The 22,853-nt window shown below is 47.2% G+C and overlaps 1 protein-coding gene across 1 annotated transcript; it reads right to left on the bottom strand.

Moving 5' to 3' along the window:
* Positions 1 to 1,458: 1,458 nt before the first annotated feature.
* Positions 1,459 to 20,984, bottom strand: CSRP3 (cysteine and glycine rich protein 3). The gene is made up of 6 exons (XM_060606195.3): positions 20,882 to 20,984; positions 11,028 to 11,177; positions 6,695 to 6,863; positions 4,612 to 4,744; positions 3,355 to 3,448; positions 1,459 to 1,779 (listed from the first exon to the last, which is right to left on the bottom strand). The coding sequence occupies exons 2-6, from the start codon at positions 11,137 to 11,139 to the stop codon at positions 1,703 to 1,705; spliced, it is 585 nt and encodes a 194-aa protein (XP_060462178.1). The 5' UTR covers positions 11,140 to 11,177; positions 20,882 to 20,984; the 3' UTR covers positions 1,459 to 1,702.
* Between the last annotated feature and the right edge of the window lie 1,869 nt (positions 20,985 to 22,853).

Genomic DNA, 22,853 nt, shown 5'->3' with positions numbered 1-22,853 from the left:
ATACCAAAGGGTAGGAATGGAGGGGGTGTACTCTAAAGACGTAGAGAAGTCAGAATCCAGGAGGCCTGGGGAGTGAGGCAAGGGAGGGTGAGGGGAAGGGCAAAGCCAAGGAAGACAAGATTCTAGCTCCGTCTCCAGGGCGGCTGGCTGGGTGGTGGGGCTAGTAACCGTGAGTGGTGGTAGAGGAGCAGGTCATCCTGTCCGGTGCTCCTTTTCACATGTGTGTGTCTTACCCCTCTGTAAGCCTGGAGGTCTCTAGCGTAGGGGACTTCCTAGCCAAGGCCAAGGTGCTATATTGCTCTTAAAGTCCATGCAGGTTAAAGGGGACTTGATGTAGTTAATTCAGTTTATCCCTGGTGTTATTAATCGTTGGACTGACGTCGATGGGATCTCACACACCTCTGGCCAGAAGCTGACAGATGAAAAACAAATCGCCCTGTGCTCCCTTCCCCCGAGAATGTAAAATGTGCAATAGTTCCACCCTCAGGTCATTTTGGTGGAACTCGGTGGCCGAATCACCCCCCCCACCCCACCGCAAGGGTCTCTGGACAAATAAAACATCTACATTTTCTCTTTGAAAGTGGGATGGGGCACAACCTCTGCCAGCCCTTGTTTTTCTCTCTGAGCCCGTCTGTTACTGCCAAGCAAATAGAGAAAATGATGAGATGTAATTGCATCCGAAGCATCAAAAAACCAGTAAATAAATAATGAAGTCAGTGCGGGGCTTTGTCCATGACGGTGCGTAAGCAACCCTGAACACGTGCTCTTTTTAACGGAAGCCTTCTTGGGACTTGGTGTGTAGAAAAACCAAGGTTTAGTCTAGCCTTTCCTTTGCTTTCATTTCCTCCAAATAATTCAGAATTGCACGGTGGTGGGAGAAACGCGGTGGTTGTTAGAAGCGGAGGCCCGAAAAATACGCACACTCAGGCCGCTGAGAACATGCTGAGGAAGCACAGGGATATTTTTAATTGGCTGCATTTCATTGGTGAGGCTGGCGAGTTGACGTAGGAGAGATTTTAAGAAAATTGCTAAGCCCTAGGGAATTGTCCCAGAATCAAAGAAAATCATCCTGCTGTTGTTTGTAACACGGAAGCAAACTCCACATTTTGTTGCCATTTCTGGGTTTTTCACAAAATGGGCGAAATTGCAAAGCCCATGATAGGACAAAAGGACCGACTCTTCAGCAGTTTTATTAGTTTTGATTTTCCTTCCAGAATTTGCTCTCATGTTGTCTTGCTTCCTCTGGAACCCCGTTTCCTTCTCTGTCAGTAACGAGAAAGAAGCTCAGTGGACAGATTCTGGAAGCCTGCTTTCCTTTGCCTCTTGTTCCTCCTCCTCACGCCTTCCCCAGTTGGCATCAAGATTCATTACATTGTTTGCAGCACGTTTTTAGAAACACCTCTCTATTTTTTGAAAATCTCCCTCCATTCGAAAGAAAAGGTCCAGAGACACGCCAGGTGCAGCTAAAACATTTATTTATTGCCTCCCCCGCCCTGCGTGTCAGAAATAACAACGCATTTGTTACAGGCTAAACTTGTAATGCTTTTCTTCCGAAGGTGTCTTCTAACTTTGGGTAAAGACTACGATTGCTTCTGAAGAGAAATACTGCCCGATCCCCAGCGAAAGGACGTTCGGGGGAGGGTTGCCGCCTGGCAGGATCACGTGGCAAATGCTGGAGGCCCACGGAAGTATGTCACACTCTTCACTCTTTCTTCTCCACTTGATGTGTTAGGCCTCCAAACCCAATACCCGTAGGGCCAAAATTTTTGGCATAGCAAACTGAACGAGAGGGAGGAAAGGGGAGAGAGAATGGGTTGGTTAGACCGTGTCTGCACTTCCTTGCTCCTAGACACAGTCCTTTCATCTGTGAGAGACGTCCTTGTGATCACTGTATTCATAAGTTCACTTTTAAGCATATCGGACTGCATTTATTTTAGATCTGCTGATCGAAATTGTTCATACTTCGGGGCACTTGGGTCTAAGTGTTCACAGACGTTTTCTCACTTGAGTCAACACGATCGGGGCCATGATTGCCTGCCCAGGCTCGTCCCCTCCTGCCTTTGCCTCCCTCCCGATACTGCAGGCACACGGAACCACTCGTGGTCCCTGGAATGCCCCCACCAAGACGCACATTCATCCTTCAAGACCCACAGGGGGCTTGTCTTCTAAGAAGCCTTCCCTAACACCCCAAGCTGGTTACTTGCCTCTTTATGTGCTACTACCGGAGTTTTTTTTCACTTGGTGATGCAATTATGCTATTATTTGTCTACGCGTTCATCTCTCTGCTGGCCGCGGCAACATTTTAGCGTTTTGGGGCCTGTGAACGCGGAGGACCCTCTGTGTCCTCCACTGGCGGGAGGAGGCACCCCCTCTTGGATAGGGCGTTCATTCGCATTCTGTCTCACCGAGGGGGCAAAGTTTGGGCACCTTGCAGTCTTGATTAGTAATGTCCTCCCTCTTGCCTTCTCCCGTTGCTCCCCTCCATTCCAACACGCACACCTGGAGACCTTGAGACACCATCATCACGTGAAAGGGTGGGAGGACCCCACTGAGAAACGATAGGCCTAGGAGATGCTCCGAGGTGGAGAACACATTGCCTTGGCCCTGATTCATCCCTTCCTTTTCATAGCATCAGAGAAGAGCTAATCCCTACTGCCTTTCCACAAGACAAAGGGATCGTGGAGGCATCTGGGAGCAGAACTGTGAGGACCAGAAGGAAAATTAGTTGTCAGTTCTGTCCCTGCGATCACTAGGTGATAATGCAGTGTTAGAAACAAATGTTAGGAAGGAAGGAAGGAGGGAGAGAGGCAAGACGTGAGGGAGGAAGGAGGGAAGGAGAGAGAAGGGAGGAAAGAGAGGAGGGAAGGAAGGAAGGAAATAGATAGGTGTCGATAAACTAAGGAGAGGTCAAACTCTCTGAACTAATAAACTATTCATTTAATCTAATAAACTAAAGAGGGTTCATCCTTCCCCAGTTGCCCCTAACCACCACTCAGGTAGACAGAGGGTATTTGGATTTTCAGAAGGGAATGTGATACTGTTTATCCAGGCCCGTGGCCTCTTCTGAGTCAGGACACTGTTTTCTCCTTGTCCTCTCTGCCCCCAGGCGCCCAGCTGCCCTGAACCACTGAGTATCTTCAAGCATCCGGTCCCCCCACATGCTCCGACGGAGAGGACCAGAGCTGGGTCGGGGGGCGGAGATTTCTTCCCCTTAGGTGGCTTTGCTCCCCATCCTGAGAGCCCAGACTCTGCTCAGGCTGAGCAGCCATGCCTCCTGGCAGACACAAGCCTCTTGGCTGGACACAGCTTACCCTCCAAGGACCCTCCTTGGGAAAACATCCCAGAACCGCTCACCTTTGCAGTAAAGTTCCCCATCTTTGTCAGTGACGTTCGTGGACTCTAGACTCTTCCCACAGATGGCGCAGCGAAAACAGGTCTTGTGCCAAGGCTGAGGGGTGCAGGAGAGCAGGAGAGTTACATTAGTGGGGTGGGCTGGGCAGCGTATTCTGTGTCCATGTTAAATCCCCTGACCAGCAGTGTATAAAGGAGTGCCACTGTCTAAACCGTTCGCATATGTAACAGGCCCCAGACCAGTTTTCCCGGGGATTTGGAGAAAATGAGATGCTATGGAATTGGCCAGCAAGTCCCAGAACCCCTAAAAATAAATTTACCGGAACTATTACCGTATGTATTCCTTCAGAACAGATTAGAAAAGGGCTTCCCCCTTCTAGAAGATCGAGGAATAAAGTGGGGGCCGTGGGTAACATTTACATTGAATATAAAGTTAAAGAAGACGTGAAGAAATGAGGCGATTAGCCAGGTAATTCAATTTCGCTTGAACTCTGTGTCTTTCTGCCAGAAGAGAGTTGCGTGGCTTGGATCATTGGAAGACAGCCTTCTTCTGCACACCTGTACGTCCATCAGGCATGGCCTAGGCGTTCTCCATCTTCAAGTGGCCAGTCTTGGGGGTGGAGAATGCCCTCATATTCTAAGTCAGACACTCCCCATGGCCCTTCTTTCCACCCACCCCGCTCCGCTTTAGTATAAACAGTTTTGGTTTTTTTTCCCTTCCGTCGGGCCCCAACCCTTTGGTGAATACCCTGAAACCGGAACTTGCAGAGCAAGTGTGCATAACGGTCTCGGACATTGGATGACTCCTCCGATTGCCAAGCCGCTTGTGAGCAAGGATGCTCCTTGCTGCTATGAGGTGTCTGCTCTATCCGCCGGTGGTGATGCCAGTGGCAGATGGAGTGACGCAGTGGTGATGGGCTCACAGGGCTCATAGCTTTCTGGAAGCATTGTGGACACTGCAGGGCAAGGGGCTTGTGCACTTTGTATCTCCAGCGCTTCCAGCCGGGTGCCTGTCACCTAGTGGGCTTAGGCCTTTTGCATCGAATTTCACCAGCTCTAGATTTCCAGGGCTCTGCAGAGTGACACTCACAGCCAGGAAAGCGGGTGAGGGCGGGTGGCTCCTAACGCGGCTCCTGGGAGCAAAGGAGAACGAAGGGCCTGGCTCCCACCCGCTCACAGTTCCTACTTTCCTCTCTTAGCCCTCCCGCCCCGTGTGGTGCAGATGAGCAAGCCCCACTTGGCTCACATGGCCGTCCTTACCTTGCCACCTCCCATCACCTTCTCAGCAGCATAGACTGACTTGCCGCATCGAGGGCACTTCTCAGACTCTCCGAACTTCGCAGTGAACTTGGAAGGGTTGCTGGTGGTGGCTGAGCGTGCCGGCTTTGGGGACCTGGTCGACACAGACAAATGGATGAAACCCGTAGAGCTTGTTGGAAAAGAGTACTTTAAGCGAGTTACTAAACTTGTCTGTGCCTCAGACTCCTCATCTGGGAAATGGGGCTCATCATGGTGCCTTCCTCAGGGTTGCCAAGACAGTTTAATGAGGGGACCTGAGTAAAGCACTTAGAAGTCTGTGTGTCTCCTGGCATTTACTGAGGACTAACAAACCTAGTTCTTTTATAAAAAAAAAATTTTTTTAACGTTTATTTATTTTTGAGACAGGGAGAGACAGCATGAATGGGGGAGGGTCAGAGAGAGAGGGAGACACAGAATGTGAAGCAGGCTCCAGGCTCTGAGCTGTCAGCACAGAGCCCGATGCAGGGCTCGAACTCACGGACCGCGAGATCATGGCCTGAGCCGAAGTCAGATGCTTAACCGACTGAGCCACCCAGCCGCCCCAAACAAACCTAGTTCTAATGGGCTTACATCTTTCCTTTCTGTGGTAAAACACTTAGCTAGTGTTCCATGTGTGTTCGCTTGTGTTGTTGTGTTATTTTTGCTGCTAGCATTGACATTTTTCTATACCATCTTGAAGCCCACTGGTCTGCTTTATGGAGTGAGTTGTGGAAACATTCTAGAGCAAGATGGGATCTTGACAATTGATGGCAAACAAACCGTGGGCCAATAAACTGATGCAGTCCCTGTCACAGGTCAGGTTGCCATCCTGCCTCCAAAGGTCACCTGTCCCTGGGTGAGCATCGTCTAAGATGGGAGCACAGTAAACCACCCCTTGCTTCTGTATCTGTTGGCACTTCCTTGTGCGTTTATCACTGGTGTCTCGCCGTAACCTCTAGGTTAGGCAGGGCTAGTCGGAAGAGAGCGAGGGCATGAGGGGCAACTGCCCAAGGTTAGGCAGCTCGTAATCAGAGCTGGGATGAAACCCAGGTGTGCGGATTCTTGTTTCTCCCGGTGCAGTGTTACAGCCAAACCCTAGCGGAGGAGAGTGAGCTTTGGGCAATGTGTGGCAGAGAATGCGGTTGGTGTCCTCTTGCCTCATTAAATGGTGTCCAGTTGGGATTAAGTGATCAGAAACGTGTAAGCGACGACTCCTACATTCTTAACGTTTTCCCAGGCTCCACCACGGGCTATAGAAGGGGCCAGATGACTCTTCAGATGGTCTAACTGCTGCTCTCTGGGGGAGGCCCTCCACGGGCCACTGCCTCAGTGGGGCTAGGCCTTTCTGTCTAGTCCCACTGCAGAGCTGAGTCCGGACACCAGCTGGCCAGACCCCAGCTGCCTGCGGGTGGCTGTCAGTCTGCACTCAGTTCCAGGGAGGAACTCAGCGCGAGCAGCAAGACAGAACAGCCTGGTAGATGGAGGTTGTTCAGGGTGATATCCCAGCTTCCTCTGATAGTGTTGAGGGGGAAACCTCAGCGCTGCATCGTCAACAGGCAACTAGGGAGACCCACAGAACAGTCATAATTGATTGTTTACTCCTGAGGCACAGAGCCCTCCCTGCAGACCCACCCGCCCTGTGATGTGGGTATTAGTCATCTTACAACCCTAAGGGAAGAACTGAGTGACAAGGACGCAGAGAATGGCCATTGCTTCCCTGCCATATTTATGTGATTTACACAGAAACGCTCCAAGGGGAAGAAAAGGGACTCCGTGCAGTTTAGCAAAGGTCAAACAATGGAACATCTGTACTTTCTGGGTTTTCTCTTGACATGCAGACCAAGAACCATGGTGTAAAAGTAATTGCCCTTTAGAAAGGCAGATAATTTGAAGAGCGTCTCGGGAGAGATGACACATTGTTAAAACTTGGTCAGAGTATTCTTATTGTTAGCCAGTCAACAATAGAGTCCATTCTCCCACTTCCAGAAAACGTTGCTATGGGAACAAAATGAACTGTCCTGATAGCTAGGGCTCTACTGGGCTGGGAGAAGCGGTGGTGACTCACTGTTGGAACTGGAGGCCCAGATGTTCGCCCGTGTCCGTGCTGAGGCAGCCGGCGCCTTGTCCGTACCCGATCCCCTTGGGGCCATATCTGCGCCCATAGCAGATCTTACAGTAGATCTCCGACTCGTGAGCTGCGACTGTGGTGCTGTCGAGAGCCTTCCTGCAGGCCACTGCCGAGGAAGGGACAGTCAGGGGGTTGGGGCCGAGGCTCCTCCCCCCTTTCCCCGAAGCCCTAATGCCGTGCTTAGGGCCAAGAGCCCCAGCAAGAGGGGTCCTCTGGCCGAAAGCACAACTTTGATCCCTGAGCAGAGCACCTTGAGCCATGGATTCCAAAGCAGCCCTCATTTCACAGGTGAGGAAACTGGGGAACGGAGAAGGGACATAATGTCTTCAGTGGAACCCAGCCAGAAAGAAAGGGAGGCCAGGATCGGAACCAGGTGTGTGGTCTTGGGCTAGTTAAGAATATTGTTCCCGAATCCAAACAACCTGAATTCCGGAGTGTCTAACCTCACGTGACATCAGGGAAGCGCGTGTGTATGCTTGTGGGGTGAGGAGGGGATAAGGCACTGAGGCAGGGGATGAATTTATTTTTTTTTCTTGATAATACCAGCATTGGGACCGAGCAGTTTCTGTACTTACCGTGGCCTTTGAAGAGCACTCTGGTATTCAAGGAGACAACTACCACTGAGGCTACTTTTGATCCAGGTCTGGAAGCAGGAGGCCGTGTAGAGGTAGACCTGTCTCACAGACCCTGAGGCTTTAACTGGGGGAAGTCCCCAGTCAATGTATATTACCTAATATAAAGTGTCCCCCGGAACATGAAATATATAAGGCAAGCCCCCATTTTTCCCAAAAAGAAGATAGATACATTACAATAAGTGAGTGTGGGGTTTTTTTTGCCAATTTGAAAAAAAAACCAAAACTTTTAAGGATGTAAAGGAAAGTGTTAACTACCTACTTATAATATTTAATTTAATAATAGAGATCAATAATGTATTGATTTGGAGAGGTGACTTTTTTCTCATCTCACACAAACTCAGGGACAAAAAATTTCACCGTCAGCACTTCCCTGTCACCAGGGTTTTCCTCAGGCAGCGACTCCGCTCTCCAAGACTTACCACTTCTGTGTGCATCTTTGAGGTCTGGTGGTACCTGAGTAGGAGGCTGTCCCCTGGAATTTGTATCTCAACCAGGAGTTCCTATTAACGTAGCATTTGGGTGACTTTAAAAAAATATGTAGGATTTCCCCCACTTGATAACTTGCTGTGTTGCTCTGTAAAGGTTGATCCTTAAAGGTTTTTTATGGTGGTTCTCACTGCTTATAACAGTGAGGTCGTAGCCCCAAGAAAAATAAGACATGCACATTCAATTTATTTGCCTCCTTGTTTTTGTTTTTGTTCAAGTGACCTTTATAAGCAATCGACCATTGAATGAAGTTGTTTCAGGGTAATATGCTTTCCTCAAATAGTATTTTACTTAAAAACATCATATAATTGAATATGAGAGTGGGGGAAGACAAGGTTGTAGATGAGGGGTTGGTGGTTGTGTGGATGGGAAAAGAAGCGTATGGAAATACATTAAACAAGTCAACATTGTGTGTGTTAAAAACTCTCTGTAAAAAAAAAAAAAAAAAAAGTTGAGAGACTGTCCTATAGTGTAAGATACTTTATGAGGCTTTGAACACAGGGCAAATCCTTTTTGTGAGGAATAATTTTTGGAGAAAAATACCTTCTATTTGGGCATATAACATATATATACGCCTCCACCCTTCTTGTTGCTATCAGCTTCTAGCCTCCAGAAAAACGTCTCAAATATTCATTGATGTTCTAGACTCTGAGTTCCTTGAGGGCAACACTTTAATTTTTACTATCCTCAGAACATGTTATGGGGCCTAACCTGAAGTGAGTCCTCATTAAACATTTGTTGAATGAATGAATGGATGAGTAAGTGAATGAAGGCACGCATGCACGGGTCAATGATGGTCAGTGATTTGTCCATGATTAGACAGCAGTAAGTTGCAGAGCCATGACTGGCCTCAGGTCCTCTCACCCCTGCTCCATTTCTTATCCCCATCCCTCCAGGGCTGTGTTACTCCCCGTCATGCCTGGGCCCTTTGTTTCGCCACTCCCTGGCTTCTGACCAGCTTTCACACACAGGCAGAGTCGAGCTGTGTTGGCCACTGCTGCGGCCACTCACCACCGTGTATGTGATGTGTTCTGAGTGCAAAACGCACACCGATTTCAAACACTTAGCACACACAAAAAAGAATGTAAAGTATCCCATTAACAATTTATGTATTGATTACATGTAGAAATACAATTTTTAGGCATATTAGGTTAAATGAAATGTTTTAAAATTAATTTCACTTCTTTATACCTTTCTAGAAATATGCCTACTAGAAAATCTATATTTATATCTGTGGCTTACATTATATTTCTTTTGGACAGCCCTGATAAGGAGGATTAAGATTTGTCTAGGAGTTTGGAGAACACTGGCCAGGGGACAAGCTAAGGTAGGCTCTGTCTTTTTGAAGCCTATTTACAACAACTACAGGCTGGCCTGTAGACAAGCAAGTTCGGGGATGGAAATCTAGAAAAGCATGCTCCTCTGCGGGACCCTTCTGTCCACTCCTACGGAAACATGTACTGCTCAGACCCTCAGCCCACCTATGAGTTCAAAGGGTTAAAAGGGACACACCAGCAAATGCTCAAATCCCTTCTACCATGGCTCCATTGAACAGAGCATCTGCCTGCTATCTAAGGACAACAAGACACCCCGACCATGGAAAGCTTCCCTACCACGTCCTGTTCTCACTCAGACATTGAAGTTGATCAGAGGAGAATAGAGGCCTGATCAAGGACCCCGGTTTCCATCTTGTGACAGCCTGTGTGGTGGGTACTGTCATCTCCATTTTATGGATGGGGGAATTGAGGCTCGCAAAGGTGAAATCACTTGCCCAAGTTCACGCAGTTAGTCCACGGCAGAGCCCAAACTGAAACCCTAGTCATTTTTAGTCTAATTCTAGTATCTTTCCATTATTCCCAATGCCTGCTCTTTTTAAAAGCACTGGCTTTTTTTTTTTTTTTTTTAAGCAAAAGCCAGAAGGCTATGGAAGGAACTCTTGAACAATGACTTCTAGATGATTGTAATAATGATGATGAATCTGATGGATGTGTATGATGATTTAAAAATAATTACCCATCACTAGAGCCCAAAGCTTATTAGTAAGTCCACCAACCCAGTCACTCAGAGCCATGCTTCTCCCTGCTCTTCAATGACATTTCTGTTTGCCATGGAAGGTGAGAGATAATGGAAACTCTGGCAGCAGATAAAACATTACTATTTTTGGGAGCTTAAGGATGAAGTGCCTTCATGCTTTAACAGATGGAGCCCCATCCTTTAAGTTCCATTTGAAACAGTTCGGGGCAGTGTGACACCTTGTGGCCACTGGGCTAAATCATGGGGGTGGTGTGGGGGAACATGTGGGGAGGGAGTCTGCCAAATGTCTAGCAAAACTAGCCCTTAAGCCAGACCTACTGGAGGGAGGCAAGGAAGGTAAGTGGGTCAAAAGAGACTGTTCTCCTAGAACTGGACTGGCCATTGGAAACTCTAGAATGAAGTCATGTTGAAGGGACCAGACTGGGGGTCTGAAGGTACATGTTCTACTCCTGGTTCCGCTGTGGGTTCTTGTGACCCAGGCTTAGAGATGAGAAATGATGTGTCCAAAGTCACGGGTCAGGCAAAGCCAGACTCCCAGAGGGACCCCAGGGTTTGTATTCCCCCAGCTGTGACACTGTGCATCTGTGTCCAGCAGGTGATGCTAAAGGTTCCCTTTGTGACACTACTGGTGTCCATGCCCCAAACTCTTCCTGTTTGGACTATTACAGAATGGGCAGATGTTGTCCCTCACCTGACACAGGTTCTTTCTTAGGAAAGACCAGTCGCAGCTGGCTTCAGTAATACTGGCCAGTGGGAACAACACAGAGCCAATGCATCCGGGCTCCAGATAAGCGATGGCTTCCTTTCTTTGCCAAGTCACACTTTGCAAATGTTGCCACTGGGTCAAGGTTCTTGCCACAATGGCAGCAGTAGGCCAGCTTGTTCTGACTTCGTCAAGAACTGGGCAAGTTGTTGGCAAGAGGGTCCTCAGGAGAACACCATCCCTTTAGGTGGGGCCCCAGGGTGATATTTCTATAAGTTCCCAGGGGATGCTGTTGCTGCTGGTCCCGGGACCAGACCCTGAGGACCACCTTTATGCAGCATCTGTGGCTAAATGTGAGCTTTGAAATGCCCTCCGGATGCTGAGGGGCCCCCATGGTGTTCACCCAACTCACTGCAGTGGAAGCAGGTCTTGTGGAAACTCCTTCCGTTGCACTGGATTTCTTCCGCGTGGTAGACCGTCTTTTCGCAGGCACCACATTTCGCTCCTCCGCCCCAGTTCGGCATCTCGAAGACCTTCTGACCAAGGTCAAGTCTAACAGGATCTAAAACAAATACCCTAAATGTTGGCAAACTCAGGAGTGAATGAATGCCCAGTAGTACCGTGTTCTCAAGGCCAGGATCCAGCTCCGGTGTGTTTGGTGGTTCATTCATCCATTCATTCATCCATCCACACATTCATTCAGCAAATAGTCACTTGTGTGCACATCACTGAATAAGCTCAGACACTCAGATGGCCCTGAGCAAGTCACTTTACTGCTTTAAGACTCAGTTTCCTCTTCCGTTAAATTTCAGTAGCACCTGCCCCTAGGGTTCTTGGAAGGGATAGATGAGCTAATTTTACGTATATAAAATTATATACAAATATTAAGTATAATTGTTTCATCTAAGGTTTTAAATACGATTCCATCAGTCGTGGGAATAATCTATGAAAATGGTGTTATCTTCTTATTTAGCTCAGTGCTTCTCGAAGCACGTCAGCTTTTGCTACTGTGTGGATGCTGGTTTGGTAGATGTGGGAGAAGCAGGCAGTTCTGTATTTCTAATAGTCTCCAGGCAGTGCTGATGCTATCAGTAAGGACCATGCCTTGGGCAGCAAAAGCCTTAGCTAATCTTTTTTTTTGTTTGTTTAAGTTTTTAAAACAACTTTAATGTTTATTTATTTTTGAGAGAGAGAGAGAGAGCACAAGCAAGGGAGGGGCAGAGAGAGAGGGAGACACAGAGTCTGAAGCAGGCTCTAGGCTCTGAGCTGTCTGCACAGAGCCCCACGCGGGGCTTGAACCCAAGAACTGTGAGATCATGACCTGAGCTGAATTCAGTGGCTTAACCGACTGAGCCACCCAGGCGCCCCAAGCCATAGCCAATCTCGCCGATAAAAATCCATGATCTATAAAATGTCCCATTCAGATTTATCCCTCCTATCTCTTAGACCCAAGCAGTAAGCTATGGTGGCACTATACTAGCTCAGTGGTCTGGAAACCTGCCTTCTGCTTTCAGGGCTAGCACACCTGGCCATGTGCAGGGAGACGAATTGCACGGCTTCTCTTACATCTGCCTTCCCACCTATACTATGGAGAGAGTCACTCTTTCCCTCGCTGCCTCGCAGTGTTGTTTGGAGACCCGAATGACACGATGTGCAGGAAGGTGGATGGCAGAACTCACAGTGCCAGGTGTGATCACAGGAGCCAAGCGATGATGCTGCTGCGTGTCCTCCCACACCCTTCCAGGATGTTCTGCCGCAAACAGTGGCTGAGAGTCCCAGCCCCGGGCCATCTTTGTCTCCTCCCTATGGCATTTGTGTAAGAAATACCGGACAAGTAGCAGCATCAGAAAACAACTTTCCCTTTCTTTCTGTGTCTGTGTGTAAGTATGAATCCAGTTTTCAGTTTCCCCAGAGCAGAACTGAAGTCAGCCATCAGTAGTGAAATTTCTGAGATCCGGCCAGCTCCAGGGGGCCAAATTTTCACTGAGATCCTTTGGTTTCTAAGAAGACTGGTATGCCATCTTGTCATTGACACCAAGCACTATCAGCCCATTCCGAGTGGCTGCTTCTGACCTTCTCTTTCCCTTCTGGGAAGCCAGTCACCTTCTTACAATAGTTGGCGATTAACACTAAGTTCTCCTGGGTCAACTGGTCTGGACTGTGCCTTCCAGCCTCATAACAAAGACAGGTTTTGCTAAGAAACAGAAGGTAAGTAGCAAACAGACCACTGAACCTGATACCAGGACCAAAGGGAACATCTCTACCTAATTGTCCCTGTAAACAGCTTTCCCACTTAAAAAATAGCGTGAGGTTAGCCAGGAACACCCAATCCTTCCTCTCATAGAAGCAGGCTGTTCTTTTTATTCAGTAAATTTAGAAAATGCACTTAAGGGGCGCCTGGGTGGCGCAGTCGGTTAAGCGTCCGACTTCAGCCAGGTCACGATCTCGCGGTCCGTGAGTTCGAGCCCCGCGTCAGGCTCTGGGCTGATGGCCCGGAGCCTGGAGCCTGTTTCCGATTCTGTGTCTCCCTCTCTCTCTGCCCCTCCTCCGTTCATGTTGTGTCTCTCTCTGTCCCAAAAATAAATAAAAAACGTTGAAAAAAAAAAATTAAAAAAAAAAATAATAAAAAAAAAAAAAAAGAAAATGCACTTAAAACATTTTTTTTAAGGAAACATAGGGGCACCTAGATGGCTCAGTTGTCTGAGGGTCCGACTCTTGATTTTGGCTCGGATCATGATCCCAGGGGCATGGGATTGAGCCCTGCATTGGTCTCAACGCCGAGCATGAAGACTGCTTAAGATTCTCTCTCTCTTCCCCTCTCTCCAGCTCGTGCTTTCTCTAAATATAAAAAAAAAAAAAATTTAAGGAAACATTTAGTGCTTCTATTTCTGTATTTCAGGTTGTTTAGTATAGAGGAAGGAATAATGCATTTTGAAATGAAAGGCTTGGGATCAAGTCTGCATTCATTCACTCATTCATTCACTCACCATGCAATTACTACCTACCTACCTGTCGTGTGTCAAGCACTGTATTAGGTACTTGGCGAGGGATCAAGGGGAGGAAAACTTATAAGAACGAGTAATTTGTGTTGCCTGTAATGAGAAGTCCACATTCTAGGGAGGAAGAGAAGCAGGAACCAGATACTGGGTACCAGAGAAGAGTCTTACAAGAGTACCATGCCAACTCAAAGGAGAGTATGGCTACCCACATTTAGACTAGGGATGAAACCAGTGAGTTGCTGGAGGATCACAGATGTCACATCCAAATGGGTGAATGAGAGTTCTCCAGAGAGCAAAAAGGGAGAAGGACATTTCAGGCAGAGTAAAGAATACACAGGGCATGTCTTAATATCCCCTGAAAGAACCCAAAATTGTTTATTTTTGACTTTTTTAAAATGTTTAGGTCTCTAGAGTTGGAATAGATTTTTTTTTTTAATTTTTTTTTTCAACGTTTTTTTATTTATTTTTGGGACAGAGAGAGACAGAGCATGAACGGGGGAGGGGCAGAGAGAGAGGGAGACACAGAATCGGAAGCAGGCTCCAGGCTCCGAGCCATCAGCCCAGAGCCTGACGCGGGGCTCGAACTCACAGACCGCGAGATCGTGACCTGGCTGAAGTCGGACGCTTAACCGACTGCGCCACCCAGGCGCCCCTGGAATAGATTTTTAAGAGTGACCAGCCTCCTCATTTACAAACAAGGTGAGACAAAAGAAGGAAAACGTTTGGGAGATTTTCTTAGCCAATTTCTTTTTCTAAGATCCATCCTTCTCTGACTAAAGATGATACATTCTCTGGGAAAGAGTAGAATCACATAATTTTGATCATGTTCATTTTGATCCTGGGTTGTAACATAATATAAAATAGAAGAGAAATGTCATATATAACCAGGAATAAGACAGTGACACTTGCGAAATTAATGAGATGGAAATTTTCAATGAAAACAACCCTAGGTCACATTTCTTATTTCAGATCTTTGGTGGAGATCTAATTGGCGTGTCTTGCGAGTTAATGGTAGACAGAGATGCCCCCTGGGAAGATGTGTGCCTATGCACTCGGCAGTTGCCTCCACATGATTCTTCTCAAAGTGAGGATAAGATTACAGATAATACCTTCTTCACAAGGTAATGGATCCTAGCACAGGTTATTTCTTAAGTGATCATAAATATCTGCCGTACATATAGTAGGACTTGAAACCCAGAATAGAAATCCGTAGGCGTTTTATTAAACAGGTGCCGAGTTCCATTTTTAAAAGTGGAAATGTAGCTACGAAGGCTAAACACAGAAGACGTCTCTGATTTCTCCTTCCAATGCTCCAAGGCCAAAAGGCAGAGCATGTTGTAAAGCATCCTGAATTGGAAGACACAGGTTCTAATCTTGACCTTGTCACCTTGAACTTGGGTGAAATATGATGGAATTTAAAGCAGTATTGAGGAGCTATTCTAAGGCAAGTCCTTGTTGTCCCTCCCCCCCCCCCCCCTTTATTTCAGGTTATTCAAGTAGCACGCATCTGCTAATTAAGTCACTGTGATTTGAAAGCACATTTAAGTCCTGGCTCAAGTACATAACCGTTTCGGCCTCCGGCATTGCTTTGGAATTCCTGTGTCTCAACACTCCTCTAGCCAGGCCCAGAATGTGAGTTTATGCTGGCAAGATACCAAGGGATGGGCCATTTGTTTATCAGCGTTGCCTGGCACAGGCAAGGGTCATTGAAGGTAGGATGCCAAATATAGGCTCTCCCGTCACTCAGCCCCATTTGCCACCTGGGTCACAGTCTCCATCACATCACCTGGCATTACTCCCCGGGCCAGTCCTGGAGATGGCCGTGTTGTCACTGATGAAGTCGAGGGTCACGATTGAAATGGGGGACAGTTTGGGCTTCTGAAGAGGATAGAGAATGTGAGCTTTGCTACATCGGTTAGGGGGAGGGTGAACTCCAGACTTTTGGATACCCAGTTCCCAGTGAGAGACTACCTGTGTCGATTTCTTCACGAATAATGCTGTGGAAACAGTTATACTGGGAACGTGCGATAGTGGGTACTGGGAAAAGCATTGGATCAGATGCAAGAAGCCAGAGTTCTAGTTCCGCCTTGCCTCTTCAGAGCTGTGTGATCTGGGAAAACCAGTGAAGCTCTCTGAACTTCAGTATCCTCTCTCTAAAATGGGCATAATGTCCCATCTGTTCCACTATTGCTGGGAGGATTGTGGCAGTTGAGGTACATCGTATCACTTGGTAAACTGTGGAGTATTATAAAATGTGCAAACTAATTAGATCTGCAATAACTCTAGATTGTCACATATCAATCTGACCCTTCAGAAGAATAACGATGCTGTGTATTTGGGCACCTCCTTCCTACTCCAATACTCACTGTTTGGTGCTTATCAAGCTTATCAACTATGGAGCTGAAAGGTGACACCTTAGGGCAAAAATGGGTGGGGGAGGCAAAATGGACACTCAGTGACTCAGTTTCTTCTTTGTAGGCGTCCCTTAAAGACCGTGGGAGGGAATCTTAGGCCACGACTTTGAGCGTACTGTTAGTGACGATGCCATTTTCAGCTCATTGTTGGTTCACGTGGTCATCCTATTAGATGCCTGATTCTCCATGGTGAGTCAAATTGTCTACACTGGCTGAGGCCAAGATTTTGTATCATAGGAGCATATGTCCGGAATGTAAGGGATAATCATTACCAGCATAATAATGTTATTATTGAAGCTAAAGTGTGTGGAGTCCCTTTGGCCCGGCTCTGTGGTGTGTATCATTCCATGCCCATAGCCACCCTTCAAGGTAGGCACTATTAAAAAAGGTACCTTTTGTAACTCTGGGCGAAATGGAGTCTTAGGGAAATTACATTACCCAAGGTCACATGGCTACATTGGAATTTAGGGCTCTGACTCCAAAGCTGTGTTCTTATATTAACATTAGCTACTCTTTAAAAAAAATTTTTTTTCAACGTTTTTTATTTATTTTTGGCACAGAGAGAGACAGAGCATGAACGGGGGAGGGGCAGAGAGAGAGGGAGACACAGAATCGGAAACAGGCTCCAGGCTCTGAGCCATCAGCCCAGAGCCTGACGCGGGGCTCGAACTCACAGACCGCGAGATCGTGACCTGGCTGAAGTCGGACGCTTAGCCGACTGCGCCACCCAGGCGCCCCAACATTAGCTACTCTTTATTGTTTACTCTGTGTCAGTTGCTTTATACGTACTATCTTTAGAACAGCCGCCCCACAGAGCAAATGAGGAAACTGAGACTCAGAGAACTCGAGTGACTTGTCTGGGATCACACAGCTAGTAAGTGGCAGAGCTGTGATTCAAACCCGAGGGAAGCTGGTTCTATATCCCAGGTCTCTGCCTATAACACGCTAGAGAGGGGACAAGGGTCAGCGTCTCCATTAACCAAACTTCCCAGTTGATGGGAACTGGGATCTGGTTGACCCCATTGTCTCCCCACGGGACAGAGAGTACTCATGGGTGGAAATAGCAGGGAGCCTGAATTTAACTCAGTAAATAAAAGCCTCTCTAAGAGTCATTGCCATTCAGACACAGAAAGAGCTCCTTTGGAGCTCGAGAGTTCCCTCTCACTATTGACTTTAGCTCAGCTGGGGATGGTTGTTCACATGACTGCGATGTGAAGTCCCTTCAAGGACCCTTCAAGCCCTGAGACAGGTAGAGGGATCTGAACAGTGACTGGAGCCTCACCTTGCAGAAAGCTTGCCCAGTGACATCTGCTCTCAAACACTGCCTCTTCTCTACTCTTCTAATCCAGGGAAGAGAGGTGATGTAGCATGGTGGAAGACCACAAGCTTTGGAAAGAACCAGCCAGGGTTCAAAAAACCCTCTGTGTTGGACCTTGGGCAGAATGCTCAAAATCGCGAGCCCAGTGTTCTCGCGCGTGTAAAGACAGATGAGAAGGGTTGTCTTCAAAGGTTTCCAGGTTAGATAAGATCACCATGATAGCTAACTTACTGGGTATACAAATGCGTAATACATGGCAGGTGTCTAATAAGTTTAGCTGCTCTCCTTATTGCTACTGTTATTATTTTATCTTTAGCTTTTAACTCCCATTGTCTTAAGACAAGCAAATCTTTCCTTGCTTCTTCCCCATGGCCCCTTTGGCTCAGACTGTGAACCAGCTCCATTTCTCAGCCTTTGGACTATGCTGCACCCAGGAGCAGATGCAGCCAGGCCAGGGAGAGAGCTCCCTGGGGGGGGAGCAGGGTGCCTGGTGCCAGAAATGGCATGTCAGGCAGAGTCCTAAGCCTGTGCCCCAGGACAGCTGCTTCCTCACTTTGGCAGCCCTGGTGCCTAACACCAGCTGACCTCACTGGCGATGTGGACAAGGAAGCAGCAAGCCCAAGCGGAGTCCCTGGGGCCCAGGGAAACCATGCCCTTGAACTCGCCCGTGTAGGATACTCAAGGTCAGTGGCTTCCTCCCAGGCTTCGGAACAGAGGAATGAAGTCCCCTACCCGGAGGCCCTTTCACCAAGCCTGGGAAGCCTAGGTTGCTTATTCCCAGCACAGAAATAACCCCGAGCGTTGGCTCTCATCCCTTTAAAACTTACGGTAGACACACTTGCCCGTTAAACTGCGGCCGGAACACCGGGGTTACGTTATACCTTTTCTGAAATTCTCTCTGCAGTGGCCGAATTTTACTTTCAGAAACTGACTCTGTTCCATTTTGGCCTTTATAACGTGTTCGTAAAGACCGTGTTGCACCCTGGTTTATATCCCGGCCCTGCCACGTTCTAGCCCCATGACCCTGAGCCACATGACTTTGCTTCTTTGAACTTTCTTCCATTTCTTCCTCTGAAGAATGACTTCTCACAGGACTTTTGTGGCAGTCAAATAAGTGAATATTGATCCACGCCCGCACCGGGCAGCAACCAACCAACAGACGCATGCTCGAGCCTTTCCCACGATGAGGTCTATACCCCGCGGCCCTCACAATCATTGTGTCCCCTCCCACTTTTCTTCACTGTGCTAACTGCGGCTTTTCACATCTGAAGCCATCACATTTCTCCTTGGCCGTGAAGCCCAACCCTGGCTACAGTATTCCCAGACATCTGAGCAGTGCGCTTATAATTGGAAGCCCGCCTGCCTCAGGAGTTGTGTTTCCTGTGTATTAGATTCCCTGTCTGTGTCCTTCCTCCTATAAAGCAAACTAATCATCATCTAACTCCTGGGCACCTTGTTATCCACTCTGACCTCTGGACTTTATCATCACACTTGTACTTAGCAGGAAATCCTCCTGCAGCCTGCCTGGTTTGGCCCTGTGCCTTTTCTCAAAGGCCCTGCATATTTGTACCGTTTTATTCAGCTTTACAAAGTACTTCCTATACTTTATATCATTTGATTCTAACAAACCCTTTTGGGATAGGTGGCCTTAGCTTAATTTTATTGTTCGGAAAATGGAAACTCAGAGAAGTTAAGTGATGTCCAGAGCTGGCTTTTGAACGGTCTCAATGACAGATGCCGTTTTCTCCTATTTCCTTGTTCAGATTCCCAGGATTTCTGAGTGTGTTCTCCCAGGGTTCTGTCTCTCCCGCTTTCAAGAGAATGGTGACTGTTTGCCTGCCGAGTGACCCTGCTCACTCTTTCCTTCTCTTTCTCTCTGTATCTGTCTCTGTTTCTCTATCTGTCCCCTGCCCCTGCCCCCTGCTCTCCCTCCCATATCTCTAATGGATGGCTCGTGTGCCTGAGCTGTGGAGCACCTGTCTGCCTGGCCAGCAAGAGCACCAGACCCTGGGGCTAAATTGCATTCTGTGCCAACAGCCGGGCTCATTTTAATGACTGACTTGTTCAGAAAGGAACCAAAGCCAAGCCAGAAGACTTCCTTACATTTTCCGGGTCATAAAACCATCTTACACACTTTGTGATGAGTTGGATGTACCCAGCATTGACATTTCGGTCCCAAAAGTAAACTGAGGACACAGGCTCTCCCTATTTCCCCATCCTCCCCTGCATCAGTGTTGCCTCTTCCCCCAACCCCAGCCTCGACACACAAGACAGTCAATACAAGCTCATTGAATTGCTTTGAATTGTACCGCAGAAAGAGTTCCTCAGACCTGTCACCCATCTCCTCCTTCTCGGAGATGTCACTGCCCCAGCTCAGGGATGGGAACAGAAATTAAGAGTGGCAACTTTGATCTTTGGACAGCATCTCCACTCAGACCATTGCTTAAAACCACTTGCCATTCTCGGGGCACTTGGGCGGCACAGTTGGTTAAACGTCTGACTTCAGCTCAGGTCATGATCTCGCGGTTCGTGAGTTCGAGTCCCGCGTCGGGCTCTGTGCTGACAGCTCGGGGCCTGGAGCCTGCTTCGGATTCTGTGTCTCCCTCTCTCTCTGCCCCTCCCCCTGCTCACGCTCTGTCTCTGTCTCTCTCTCTCTCTCTCAAAAATGAATAAACTTAAAAAAAAAAAAAACACTTCTCAATCTCTGTCACACTCATGCCTGTCATTCAAATCCTTAACTGAAACCTGGAGGAAACACTGGGAATCACCCCTCACCCTCCGCAGGGAACATCCTCTTATTCAACAGAGCTTTTGATGGGTTTCTCAGTGTAGCAATGTCTTTTTTTGGGGTCCTGTTTTGATTAATTTTAAATTATTAGAAGCAAACCTGTTGCTGAACATCCTTGGGACATGAAATCTATTTTAAACCAGCAAACTTCATTGAGCATTTCCCACGTGTGGGGCAGGGTATGGTGAACTATAGAGATCTCAGTCATTTGCCCGCACCTTCTGAATAGCACAGTTCCTCGTGTTCTGAGCATTGGAAGGCTGGCTTCTGCTGTATTGTATCTATAACAACCACTTTGTAACCGTGCAGCACTTTACAGTTAGAAAAATATCACCACGTCCACTCTGAGGCTCACAGAGGAGACCAGAGCCCTGAGGTCAGGAAGTTTTCAACAGTCACACATCCAGTCATTATGTCATAGTTCTAGGACTGGGTTGGTGTCTTTTGACTAAGACGATAGGAAGCATTCCACCATGGAAATAGTTTTATACCAAATATAGTCCCTTACTCACTTCTCTGTGAGGTTCCCTTGAACCCCCAAATACCAATCCCACTTTTACAATTTTTTTTAAACCACTGCTGGGTCCACACCAGAATCGCGCATAGCTTGAGCCTCCTACACAGAAGCATAATGGACACTGGTCACTGGGACATGAAACGCACTCATACTCTATGGACCCTTCATAGTCCCAACCAGCCACCAAGCCAGGCCACCCCCAGCCCAAATGTCTGCTTTGCTCCACGTACCTGCCTGCGTGGTCTCTGTCGGCTCAACTGAGTAAGGGGGGCTCTTGTCCTCTTTAAATACGTGGAGGCCGTCCCTAGAATTGGCCTGCAGAGGGAAGGGCGGGAGGGAGGCCGAGGGGAGAGGGTGAATGAGACATGAGTAACACAACTGCTATCAGAGGCTGAAAATAGCCTGTGACCAAAGCCCCGAGTTTTGTTCCCCCCACACCAGCTGTGAGGCCCTCAGAGAACAATATTGCACAGGTTCTGTTTTAATTGCCAATTGCCTGTGGCACTAAAGGATCGATCTGTGGAGTGTAGATTTCTGATCAAGTGGTTGGAACAGGAATAGGAGCAAAGAAGGATTTTATATCTAAAATCATTTTTCCAAGCTCCTACTCCCCTGTCCTTCCTGGAAATCGATGCAAGGTACCTGCAAATGAATCATGAGCCATATCTGGGAGCCCTCTGGAACTCTGAGACACAGGTCACGACGCTCGTGAAGAGAACTCACAGCTAAAAATAAGAGTGATGGGTGCATGAAATGATACTTAGATAATCTCTACAAAGAAGCTTGGGGGCGGGGGGAAAGGTCAGCTAATCACCAGGGTTCTGGCACTCCATGGCCCGCCATCCTATGAAGAAAAGTTTCCTCTCAATAGTTTTGAATTACTGTGTTCATCATCTTTTTCTACTTAAGAATTTAATATGGCAGCATGTCATATTTACGACAAATCTTGATAAGCCTCTACGAAACCACATTTTCTTTGGAGGCCTAGTTTCTCTTTGCCTAATATGTACATATTTTTGGCTTTGATCAAGCACCAAGGACACATAGTAATTATAGAATTTGATAGGTGACAAGAAGTTCAGAGATTTAATAGACTAATTCTTCATGTTGTCGCTGAGGAAATTCAGGCACCTAACTTGCTCAGGCCAGGTTCCAGGCAGGTGAGCAGGTTCTGGAGTGAAATTCAGGTCATCCGTTTCTCAGACAAAGGCACTTTCCCCTAGTGTTGACCTGGAGGTTGAGGTCAACAGGAAGGAAGCATATGAAATCCAAACAGGAAGCATATGAAATCCAGCCTTTCACATCAGCCATTTTTGCCCTTTGGTTACATGCCCACAAAGCAATTGGTTGAGTGATTAAATATTTCATGGTAAAGAAGATTGGGGTAATTTCATAAATATGGACACAGCACAACCTCATATAGGATGTCCTCAATCTATATTTCGATGCAAAAGTATTCATCGGATAAATGGGGAAGGGGCAAGTACTTTAGAATGTTAAAGTTAGAAGGGACTTTAGAAGTCTTCTAAGATAGCAGCTTGGAAACATTTGTGGGGTTTTTTTGTCTTTGTTTTTGTTTTTGTTTTTAGAATAATAATACTTTTCAGGGCACCTGGGTGGCTCAGTCAGTTCAATGTTGGACTCGCAGTTTTGGTTCCGGTCATGATCTCATGGTTTCATGAGTTCGAGCCCCGTGTCCGGCTCTGTACAGACAGTGTGGAGACTGCTTGGATTCTCTCTCTCCCTCTCTCTCTGCCCCTTCCCTGCTTGCATTGTCTCTGTCTCTCTCAAAATAAATAAACTTTAAAAAATACTTCTTTCTATAGATAATCTTAAATGAAACATCAATACATAAAACAGATAAAAGAAGAACTTCACAGCTTGAAACAAGTAGGTGGTCTTAGAATCTTGCTCATCACCTTTCCCTGAATTTCCCAATGTGGCTTCTAAAATACTTCTTTGGGACAAAATGTACAAGTCACAAGCGTGGTCCGCCATATTCATTTTTTAGATACAGATATTAAGGTCCAAAGAAGGGATCTGACTTGCTCAAGGGGAAATGCAGTGAATATAGTCGAATTATTTCCAGAGCCAGAAAATCTGTGGTTGGGTCAAATGCTTCTGACTCTTAAATAAAATATTTTTTAACTGTACAAATAACACAGGAATCCATTTTTATTGTGAAGACTAAACAAGATGGAT

Source organism: Panthera onca, chromosome D1 (genome assembly GCF_046562875.1).
Source record: "Panthera onca isolate mPanOnc1 chromosome D1, mPanOnc1 haplotype 2, whole genome shotgun sequence".
NCBI lineage: Eukaryota > Metazoa > Chordata > Mammalia > Carnivora > Felidae > Panthera > Panthera onca.
The sequence above is the reverse complement of the archived record's forward strand: the minus strand, read 5'-3'. Positions and strand labels throughout refer to the sequence as shown.